Raw genomic sequence first — 12,473 nt, 5'->3', positions numbered from 1 at the left:
TATGCAAAGACAATATGCTTCATATTTAGACACACACACTCCGCGGTGATCCAAAATAGCAAAAAAAAAGCCACACAAAAAAATGCTTTCCAATTCTCAGTTGACTCTAACAATTTAACTAGAAACCTTATCTGATACTTAGTTACTTGTAGCCCTTTTCAAAACAAAGCAGTATATAAGTCCAATCAATCAATAAACAATTTTTACTGGATCAAATGCTTGTATCTTTATCAACAATACAATGTAGTGCCTAAGGTGCTGGAGTGAGAACAAGGAGTTGCAAATTAAAGTTCCTACTTGACCAAAAAGCTCAGTGAGTGTATTTAGGCCACACTTCCCTCTTGCTCTCACTCTCACTATAGTCTACCTTATAATATTGTTTTTGTGAGAATCAAATGAGCGGAGATCTTCTCCCATCTCTTTAATAAGCTACTGAGCACTGACTGACTAAATGGTACTGACTAAGTAGAGACTAATGTTTTGCAGATGAAATTGTACATAGATGTATAAGTGGGTACCTTAAAGATACAGGTGACTTCCATCTACAACCATACATGCATTTAACCTCCATGTAAAAGTTTGAGTTCGGTGTTAAAATATAGCTGCTGTAGCTGAGATCAACTGCAACTCATTGGATTCTGCCTCCACACCTGTAGTTTCCAAAATCTTCCCAACCCTCATTAGTGGGATTTCCCAAAGCAATGTTTGTTCTTTTATATGATGGACAGTACATATATGTATTATGTACACATGCACATCACTGGCTATTGAGTATTAATGAAACAGACAATTATAATTCTGGGGGATGCACATGTGTAGCATTTTTTTAAAAATGTTTAGTGTGAGTTGTTAGATGTATTCATAGAAAATTGCAGCATATGTGACAATATATGATCACTAAACAATTATAGTTCAACTCTTACAGCACCTCAGTCAATATTCTTATGCATTATAACTCTTTAAAAGTTTCCCTTTACTTGGTAAGATTCAATTCTTACTTCAAATACATTTTTCCATTTAAAATGAAGAGTTCATTTTTCATACTTCATGCAGGAACTGGAACTGTTGTGTTATTTTGCATTTAGCATTCTGTGGTGTCAAACTAGTAAGCCTACTGAGAAAGGACTTGCAAAGAAGGCACTTTATGGCAACCATCTATCTGTTGTCTCGAGACATTTCTTCATATCATATTCATGATTTTGGGGGAGGGGATGGGTGCCTTTGAGTCAGTTTTTGACTCCTGGCAATTGCCTAAACAAATCCTTGCAGTTTTTTTGGCAAGATTCTTTGGAACTGATTTGCAAGATGACTTGTGGAAAATATGCAGTGCCTCAGAATGAATATAAAAATTGTGGAAAGCAAATAAAACCTGTCTTGATGTTTTGCAACATGAGGCTGAGATGGCATTTAGGCAGGGCCCATCACCTTGACTTGCAGTAAAAAAAAATGTTACCCTTGCACATACACTACATATACTCTATACAGACATTGTTTCCTACGAGCAGAGTGAATATGCGTGGGCACTTTACTTTTCATGTAACCACTGTGAGATAAGAAGAACATGTCTTTTTCTTAAAGAACAATGTCTGATCCTTGTTAAATCCCTATCATGCTGTAGCCTATCACATTCCCCACCTTCTCTCCATTGTCATTCCCTTGGCAGAATAAGCATCAGCTTATAGATAGTCAGAGCTTTGCACAGAGACTTCTGCTCTCCAGGCAACAGTACCAACAGTATATTCAAAAAGAACATTCAGACTTCATGCAGGTCCCAGGAACCATTGTGTTATTTTGAATTTGGCATTCTGTGGTATCAGACTGGTATGCCTACTGAGAAACGACTTGCAAGGAAGGTGCTCTATGGCAACCACCTATCTGTACCACATCATATTCATGACCTTTTTTGAATGTGCGCCTTTGAGTCAGTTTTTGACTCCTAGCAATTGCCTGGATAAGTCCCCACAATGTTCTTGCCAAGAAAGTGATTTGCCCTTATCTATTTTCTAGAGCTGAGAGAGATTGATTGCCAGGTCACCCAGCTGGCTTTATTTCCAAGGAAGAACTAGAACTCACAGTTTCCTGGTTTCTAGCCAGGTGTCTTCACGACTACCCCAAAATAGCTCTTGTAACCTAATTTTGAGAAATACAGATGTAGCTTGAAAATATATCTTTTGGTGTTGCCCCAATAAGTCGATGGAGAAGGAGGCCTTGAACTATAGCAAAAGAATGAAATACACCCTTTTCTTTACACTTTTCAAGAGTCTGCTGCAGGGTGATGATATAGTATTAATGACTCAACTATCCTAGACCAAGCTAAATCCAAAAAGTGCTAGAGAATTCCTGGAAGCATACAGAATGTTACAATACATTTTCATAATACACCACTGAGTAACTTCTTGAGAGAGGTCAGCCATTTAAATTTGATAAATGAATAAAACATAAATAAATAAAAGCTTGGCATTCAAACTAATCACCCATCAATAGACACAGACATCACTCAATATTACACAGATAGCCCTGGAGGGGTTAACTTCAGGGAAACAATCAAGCAGAAAACAATAATCAAGAGACTACTAAGGAGGAAACCACATCCCTATCAACAATAGCCAGGGTAAGTTATTGTATATAAACCAGGAGCAAACCCCACACTCACAACATTGATGATGTTACCTAGTAACATCTGTAAATGTAAAATGTCTGTAGGCAAACAACCAAGCTCAGAGAACACCAAGGACTCCAAAGTCAACCCTGAGTTAATATATTCTACTCTTTGGACACTCTATTGTGTGTATGCCTTCAAGTCAGTTTTTTTGAGTACCAGCCACTGCCTGGACTATTCTTTATAATTATTTTGGCAGTGTTTTCAGTAGTGGTTTGCCAGTGCCTCCTTCCTAGGGCTGAAAGAGACTGGCCAAAGGTGAATGGCTTCATGCCTAAGGCAGGACCAGAACTCACCATTTCCCTGTTTCTAGCCAAATGCCTTAACCACCACACCAAGCTGGCTCTCTAAAGAACTATCACACACACCCCGGCCAAGTACACCCTCTGTACTTATAAAGAATGGCACTAGGAGTGAAAGGCAAGTCCCAATTCTAGAAACCTCCTGCATATAGAAAGTAAATATTTAACATCACTGAGCACAGTCCCTTAATCAAGATTCTTTATCCTTTGGCACATTCACTGCCTCACTTCTCTGACCAGCCTTTTTAGTATCTGTACTGGGGAATACAGATATCCTAACAGTCCATCCCTCAACCTAGACTTTATGTATAAGCTCCAAATCTGATACACTGCTTTTTCTTATTTTCTTTCATTTTCCAAAAAATGTAGAAACAGCAAACTTAATTTCTGCTAACACATATTTTAGAAAAGTTCAAAGAGGAATTCAGTTTCAATTCACAGTAAATCTATCTTCTTTTGAAATAGATAATTTAAACATAATATCCTTATTGGAATTTTGATGAGCCAAAATGAAACTTCTACCATAACAAGTACACGTTCAACTGAAAACCAAAAATACCATTCTCACTATGCCAGAGCTAAGCTTTGCTAAGCTTATAGTTAGCTTTGCAAGGCTGAAATTATTACAATTTTATTCAAAAGGCAGAAAGATTTTAAATGGAAATGATAGCTGAACGCATCTGAAAGACATACTGAGATGGTATACTAGAAGTTTCCTTTTTTGACTGCAGTTTACCAGGGATACAGTTTGTGGTCTTTTTTAAACTTGCCACTTGCAAAATAATCATAGCTATTTAGCAAGCATGATTGCCATGAGTGTTCTGGAATTAGAATCAATAGGATTTACTGAGCCATTTATTTATAGTTACCCAGTATCAAAACGTTTGGGGCAACTCATAAAGTATAAAACAAGGAATTGTGCTCCTGAAAAGTTCACTTGGATGAAAGACAGTAGGTTGATTATTACAGATCGTCAACTAAAAATTTAAAAAGTCAAATCAGTACCTATTTAACCAGTGGCACCTGAAGTGAAGAAAAGATGTGTGCATTTATAGCTAAATATACAGTAGGTATAGGTATATGGTTACAGATAGTTTGGATCACACAATCACAGCTGCCATCTTTTTTCAACCTCTCCTTGCAGACGCCGTTAACTATAAGCAATACTATACATGTCTTGGACCATAAGGAAGGCTGAGTGCCAAAGAAATGAGGCCTTTGAACTATGGTGCTGGAGAAGACTCCTGTGAGTCCCTTGGACTGCAAGGTGATCCAACCGGTCAGTCCTAGAGGAGATCAACCCTGACTGCTCTTTAGAAGGCCAGATCCTGAAGATCCCGAAGATGAAACTGAAATACTTCAGATCCTGAAGATGAAACTGAAATACTTTGGCCACCTAATGAGGAGGAAGGACTCACTGGAAAAGAACCTAATGCTGGGAAAGATTGAGGGCAAAAGAAGAAGGGGACAGCAGAGAAGGAGGTGGCTGGCTGAAGCAGTAGGCGTGACCTTAAATGGACTCCTGAGGATGGTAGAGGACAGGAAGGCCTGGAGGAACACTGTCCATGGGGTCGCGATGGGTCAGACACGACTTCGCAACTAACAACAACAACCACAACAATACACATGTCACCACAGAGAGATGATCTCTAGCCAGGCTGCACAATATGCCCCCAAACAGGCTTGTGTGGCTTGCCAGCAGTTTTTTTGTTTTTGTTTTTTTAAATAAACCACTGACTATGAATGTCACCACCAGGAGAATGTGTTGCCTCCAACTAGATTTTTGCAGACACTTTGACCCAAAAAGCATACTGTCAAGCAGCTCTAAAACCTCCAAGTCTTATTGACACTGATAGCTAGGCAGTGCTAACAGGTTTTCCGAAATATAGGTAGTCCTCAAGTTATGACCACAATTGAGCCCAAACTTTATGTTGCTAAGTAAAAAATGCGTTAAGTGACCTTTGCCCCATTTTATGACTTTTCTCATCACATTCGCTAAGTGAATCACTGCAGTTCCTAACACAGCTGTTAAGTGAACCCGGTTTTCCCATTGATTTTGCTTGTCAGAAAGTTGCAAGGGGCTCACATAACTTTGGGATACTGCAATAAATATGAGCCAAGTATCTGAATGTAAATCATGTGACCATGGGGATGCTGCAATGGTCATAAATGTGAAAAATTGTCATAAGTCACTTTTTTCAGTGCCGTTGTAACTTTGAACAATCAATCAACTGTTATAAGTCAAGGACTACCTGTAGAAACAGAAAAGGCTCACAAATACCTTAATGACTCTGATGCTACGCTGGAAAAAAAACTATACTTCAAAGTATGGAACAGAAAGGAGGAAAACCTACCATATGTGCATTATCTTCTTACCTCATACAGAGAAGGTTCTGGAAAAGTCAAATATAATATGCAGCCTAAATGTAAGGTAAAATCCAGAGCAAATTAAGGTTTTCCATTTCCTGTTAGACATGAAAATAATGCCTGTGTGTAAAGCTGGCTTTGTTCAGCCTGGCATCAGATTCATAGAATCAAGACCATCAACCATGTCAGCGAGACAAAAATAAATGATGAAAATGGAATGTTTCCAAGCATAGTGCCTCAATGTAATGTAATGCATGATACCATTTCATACTTCCATTCTAAATAATAAAAATTAAACTTCAGCTGATCTAAAGATTTTTCCAAAGTGCTTTCGTTGGAGCAGAATGATTTTATTTCTCAAATATCAGGAATACATTTATTTTGTTTTCCATAGTTAGCCTGAACAATACAGAGAAGAATGCAATTGATCAGTTTTATGAGCATGTCTCTTCATATCGATCCTTGTCAAAACAAAGTAAAGGGCTCAATAAAATTCTAGCTAATAGGCAACCATACGAAACATGCTTAATTTTGCAATCTGGGTAGAACCGGCTGAATTTCATCACTGACACACACCCCAAATCATGCAAGAATGGGGCGTGTTTTTGAGAACAGTTTGCTTTGGCGGTTGTAAATGTTGGTGTGTTAATCAAAATGTTGTGACATGTCACCTTTGATACATGTATCATAAGTTTGCCATCACTGTCTTAAAATGACTAATCACTGTTTTGTCATCTAGTCATTTATGCAAATGTTGGGAGATAATGAGATAAAATTGAAATCCTATTGTTTATTTTGTGCAGACATCAAAACTAGTTCAGAATCAGAGAATATCATAAAAATAATCCACCCTCCTTTTCTCATCAGTAGCATTTCGGAACTGTTGTTCTCAGAGTTGCATACAAGGTTTTGAAATAATGTATTCAGACTCCAACAGGTAATCACTAGTATCCAAATAGAAAAAGAAAAATAACTGAGATTAATTAGGTACATATTTGTTCCTGTAATTTCAGAATCAACAGTCTACTCTTAAAAAAATGAAAACACAATATGTGGAAACATTATTATAAAGGGAGACCTGCTGCTTGCTTTTTTTTCATAACATCGCTAAAGTATTTTAATTGGGAAGAGACAGGAATGAATCAATATTTTTAATACACAGAAACTATGTAATAACAAAAGTGTCAAATAGTCAATCTCAACAGGGGCTGGACCTCTGAATACTATACAATACCAGACAACTGGATTAAACTGCCTCTGATCTATTTCTTGAACATCTTTGCAATTTTAACTGATAATTGTGGGCAGAGTCTTTTATTACTATGGTCTACAAGAATACTAAGGATAAGCACTTTTGAAATAAGGCCTTCAAATTTACATGGCAAAGCCAAAATAATTGTGTTGTCCTAAAATCCCTCATGCATAAATGAAAAAGGGAAAATAGATAACTTAAAATTAAATAAAACAAAAACCATGCCTTGCAAAAAGGATAGAATCAGGACAGAATAAAAATGAAATTTACATTAACTGAATTAATAATGATTAATTCACAATAAAAGAACCAGTTTAATGTAATGGTTAAGGCACTATGGTAGAAATGTATGTTCTGCCCATAGGCATGAAGCCAGCTAGGTGATTTTGGGCCAGTCACTGTCTCAAAGCCCAAAAAGAAGGCAATGGGCAAACAAATTTTCTTGCCAAGAAAACTGCAGTATCTAGTTCAGGAAGTTGTCAGGAGTCAACATTAAACCAAATGCAAATAATGACAATAACAACAACATCACCTTTAATGCCTATAAAAACACATATGTCATTTCTCTTACTCTTGCACACACAGATGACTTTCATACATATAACACATAGACACACACTTTCTCCACTCTCTTCAGACTACCAGAGAACAGAGTGTACTATCGTATAGTATAGCTCTGGTTACCTGTCCTTCAAATTTTGCTGTGCCTCCAATTGGCACCTGGATATTTCGTGGAGGTAGAATAAATGCTGGTGCTTCTGTTGCAGTGGGAGTTCTTAGAGAAGAGTGGTTCAAAGTCAAGGTGGCTTTGGAGATCTGAGTCGATACCAGTTTGACATCCCCCATGTTAAGTCCTTCAGAAACATTAAAAAAATATGTTTAAAAAAAAAGAACAAATATAAGATTAACAAGCACTATTAGAAGGACAATCCAGTCACTTAAATCTGCACACTATTCTAGATGGAATTAAAAGTGTACCTCTGAATGCGATGAGACATTCTTCACAGAAGACACCCATGAGCATACAATATTTACAAATAAAGTTCCATTTATTTAAGTGGGAACTGAAATCACTAAATTATGACTAGATAAAGCTAAATAGTAAAATATAGGCAGTCCTTGAGATATGACCATAATGGAGCCTGCCCATTACATTTTCATGTTGCGATGATCATTAGGTGGCACATTTCATCTAATAAACCCCCACCTCTGCTTGCCCCAATGAATTATTAAATTAATGCCTGGGTCATTAAGGGGAGTTCAGGGTACTTCAGGGGTAGAGGATGCCCTTGGAGGCCTAGCACAGGCCAACACCCGCCCGCCCTTCTAAGGCTGCCCCCCAGCATTCCAAGATACCCTGTGTTCCACTTCCCGCCTCTTGGCATCCACTCTCACTGGGTCTCTCCAGCCTTAGGCCTGATTCTCATTCTACCAGGCCAAACAACCTCCCCCTCATTTACTTTTTGAAGGGTTCCGAGCCTTTCAGAATGCTGGAATGAATTGCTTTTCTGTGTAGCTGCATGATGCAGTTCCAGAAGCAGCCACCATTTTGTCCTACCCACAGATGGTGGACCTATTCAGGTTTCCACTGCGTGGCCAGGGGACAAAATACTTCATTTTGCTGCCTTAGCAAAGTCTGCATGGTATTGCAAAAGCTATTTCAGAATTGTATGGACTGTGTTAAGTCAGCATAATGAAGCAGATTGTCTGGTGGCTGCCGTTTTGTCTCTGCTCACAAGTGAGGGGGAGAAAATGGCAGCCATGTTCGCACCATCACCACACAGCTAGGGGAAAAACTGGAATCTTTCTTTTCTCCCTGTTGCACACAAAATTAGCAGTATCTAAAGTCCCAACCACAACTGCACATGTATTAGCTTCACATTAGCTGAATTTTTGGTTGCATTAAACACAAAATGCTATCAATTTACAATCTGCACTAAATTGAATATTGCATTATTTGAACTTTCATTAACACTTTCATAAAGTATTGTTTAATAGGGACTTTTTTATTTAAGAAATTATTCCTTTTTAATTCTCTGATAAATTAAATCTGGATTATATTAATTGGGTCAAATAATGGGACTATCTTGTGAAACTGGGCAATCCATGTTCATTTTACAAACTGGGAAGTGGCTTCCATTAGTCACCACATATGAAACAAATTCGCCTGTCAAATCATGGAATCAGAAGACTGGCTTTTTGTGTGATTAATGTTACCTTCTATATCTACCTGAATTAATGATACCTTTATACAGTTACACTGCTACAAGTCTTCAGGCTTTTCTCCATACTACTGACATATAGGAACATTAAGATTCTGAAGCTAAAGGTATTTATGCTAAGCTATTACATCGGAGATATTAGGAGGAGGACAAACATATTTAAAGTTGGATGTTAAAAAATTGAAGAGAACATCTGGCTTAGAGCCTATTGGCAAGGATGAAAAGGGCGCCAGGATTCATTTTCCAGTTTTCCATGACCCCATTGCATTCTAAGTAAGAGATTGCTTCCTTCCACTCATCTTACCATTAATTAAAAACAATTACAGCACAAAAGCAATGTGCATGCCTAAACAGGATACATCATCTATGAAGTTGTAATGCAGTAATAAATCCATAATGTCTTAAGACCCTGAACAGACAAAATATCTTAAAGGATGACATACCTCAATCCAATAATGCATTGCATTATGATGGGTGAAAATACAAATACTCAATAATGTTACAAGTAAGGGGATGAGAGTGAAATACTGAAGGAAACATGCCACATTAAGTTTTTCTAAAGTTCTGCCAACTCTAAGAAGTCTATTATACAATTACCCTCCAGCTCAAAACAATCACTAGTATTGCAAGGGTAATTAGTCATAAATGAAACAAGAAATAATTAAGACTAACTAATGGATTCAAGTCATTTATTCCAAAGCAGGTTTTATTCCAATACTTCATAAGAGGCCCAAAAGTTTGCAATTTTTTGTCAAGAACAGAACATACGGATAGATATACTTACTAGCATAGGTAAAGTGGGATGTTATGTTAGCAGCCCTCTGAATACTACTCCTGAGTTTCCTCACCTTTTGGTTTAGAAAAAGCAGGTGTAGATAACCTCATTGAGTGTGGAACTCCATCATTGGAGAAAGAATAGACAAGCTCTCTGAATAATTTTTTCCCCACTGAAAATGAATTTCTCAAAATAATATATTACTTAGGTATCAAAATGTTTTAAACTGATATTCTTGGGGCTTCATCACTTCCTTCCTCTCCCAGTTCAGTCTTCTTTCTCTTCTGAATTTGGCCTGAGCATTCAGGTATTTACCTGATGAGATTCACTCTCTTTCCAAGACAGGGAAGGCATACTTACTGTAGGCTCTTAGCAATGAGCAGACATTGTTAAGGCATTTAATTTATGCTTTGCCAGCATCAAGTTGTTTCCTGAATAAGTCTTTTCCTAAATAAGTTCCTGTCACACAAATACCAACCACAAAACTATTTTCTTATTTTAAAAAATTATAATACTCCTGATTTCTGTGTTTCTCTTTCCCCCTCTTTCTCTCCTACCTGGCATGCAAAACAAATAAAAAATACTACTACTGCACTCTCATTGGGATTCTATTCCAGACTGTTGAAAATTACTTTCCCAGAGAATCCTCTTCTGTTTTGTCCCTCCAATTCAGGACTAGAAGTTTCCATCTGTACAGGTAGCCCTTAGTCAGCAATCACTCATTCAGCCACCATTTGAAGTTACAAAAGTACTGAATGCAGGGAATTAATGACCATTTCTTGTAGTTATCTATGAAGATTCTCAGTCATCCAGGTCATGGTTGTCCCAAAGGTGCTTTTTCAAGAGGCACCTGGATTTTCTGGATTTTCTTCAGCTGAAGAAGCTTCTTGGATGAGAAGTGAAGAGTCTTCAAAGAAAAACTAGAAAGTCCGGTTGCCTCTTGAAAAAGCACCTTTGGGATTTTTTGTAGTTATAGCCATTGCAGTATTCCTATGCCAACATTTATTGAAAACTCAATAAATTCACTGTCACAAAAAGTTATCATCGCCATTGTTGGTACTACACCAAAAGATGCAATGTCACACACACCTCTGTTGCTTCTAGTCTTCCTCAACACTGTTTTGGTATCAGGCTTATCTGGAAAAACAGTACTTAATCCAGATTTCACCTTAATTAATTCACTGGTAAAGGTGGGAATTTTGCTTATTCAGTTTTGAAGATTCTGTAGCTTAATTCCAAGTTTCTTGATATTAAGTCTAAAGAAAATCCATGTGAGAGATGACTTTCTGGACATGCTTTGCCCGCAGGGTTGAAGTTAACCTTGGAAACTTGGTGTTCCCCTTTATTAAAGAGGTTACCTAATTTTATGATCTAGACCTAGACTATGCCAACTGTCCCATGGGGAACTCCACTGACAGTCGAACAGGTTACTGATATCTTATTTCAACACTAGCAACAGGTAAATATTACTAACTTATGTAATGATGTATTCAGATGTTACAGAAAATGGATCAAGTCCTCCGTTCCTGCTCCTCCAGCCGTGTTTTATTCTCTTGGATTTCTACTAGAAAGTTTAGTGGAACTCAATATTTTTTCAAGGTTTTCATTCCCCGATGTAAGATATATGATGTCCAGCAGGCAGCTGAATTTTCCATGGATGTTTTTTTTTGTCCATTTTTTAAAAAGATTTTATTAAAGGTCTTGCAAAGAACATAAAACCTAACACAAATTAATAAGGAATAAAAAAAGAAGGAAGGAAGGAAGGAAGGAAGGAAGGAAGGAAGGAAGGAAGGAAGGAAGGAAGGAAGGAAGGAGAAAAAAAAAGAACCAAAAGACAGAGGGGGGGGGAAGCTTCCAATTTCTTCTGCAGCAAATAGAAGTACAATATTAGGTCTTACTCTGTGTTTAGAAATTTTCCATGGCTCATATTGAAGTGGCTTTGTTTCTTGGATTTTTGACACATGAAGGTGTCTAGTGGGCCATTCAAATCACAGGCAACAATGATCCCATAGTGGACAACTGTGGCAATAATATTTGGAAATGTGTCTGGCTGTCTTGATGTTGGTAATGACACTTTTAGGAGCCTAGACCTAAGTCACATTAAGTTTGCATCACGGTTATTGTATCATACAATACAATTTATGATTGTATAAAAACCACATGCTATCCATAGCAGTCAGTGGTGGGTTGCTACCGCTTCTCCCCGGTTCTTGCGAACCGATAATGGAAATTTTGAGTAGTTCGGAAAACCGGTAAATACCACCTCTGCCTGGCCCTGCCTCCAATCTATTCGCTGCCTCCTGAGTCCCAGCTGATCGGCTAGAAGGAAAAAATCATGGCTCACTTGACAAAGAAGAGAGAAAAAAAAAAAACCAAGACACTTTAGCTTTATATTGAGAAGCCGAGAAGCCTCTCAACTGATCGGCTAGAACCGATCTGCTCCTTGTAAACCGCTCGGTGGTGGTAGATTGGCAATTGAGGCCAAGCTGCCTGAAAGTGGTTTCCGATGCTCTCGGTGGTGGCAGAATGGCAAAAAACTGTTTAAACTCTTCCCAGTCGCTTCAAAGGACCACCCTACAGCTGATCAGCAGTAAAAGGCAGTGTGGTGGTAGACAATGTGCTCCAAAAACAAATGGATAGACCGGTGCGCTCCAAAAACAAATGGGTAGACCGGTATGGCTCTACAAGCAGTTAAAAGCCTAGTAGACCAGTACCTCTGCTAAATCTTAAAGAATTGTTTGTCACATGACCATCAAATCACGCTCACAAAATAAGCCACGCCCACAGAACTGGTAGTAAAAATGTTTAGAACCCACCGCTGATAGCAGTTACTTCAATCCAGTGGTGAAATTCAGCTGGTTCTATCCGGATCACGTGATCTGATAGCGCTGGTGGC

The 12,473-nt window shown here is 38.1% G+C and overlaps 1 protein-coding gene across 1 annotated transcript in view; it reads right to left on the bottom strand.

Annotated features, from left to right (window-relative positions):
• MYLK (myosin light chain kinase) overlaps positions 1-12,473 on the bottom strand; it is a 194,398-nt gene that overhangs the window by 135,285 nt on the left and 46,640 nt on the right. Inside the window, exon 2 of the mRNA XM_070950178.1 lies at positions 7,265-7,434. Within this exon, the coding sequence (XP_070806279.1) occupies positions 7,265-7,426 (162 nt within the window). The 5' untranslated portion in view covers positions 7,427-7,434. The remainder of the gene's footprint in view (positions 1-7,264; positions 7,435-12,473) is intronic.

This window comes from Pituophis catenifer, unplaced genomic scaffold, assembly GCF_029215685.1.
Source record: "Pituophis catenifer annectens isolate HBS135680 unplaced genomic scaffold, rPitCat1.0.hap2 SCAF_1, whole genome shotgun sequence".
NCBI classification, from domain to species: domain Eukaryota; kingdom Metazoa; phylum Chordata; class Lepidosauria; order Squamata; family Colubridae; genus Pituophis; species Pituophis catenifer.
The sequence above is the reverse complement of the archived record's forward strand: the minus strand, read 5'-3'. Positions and strand labels throughout refer to the sequence as shown.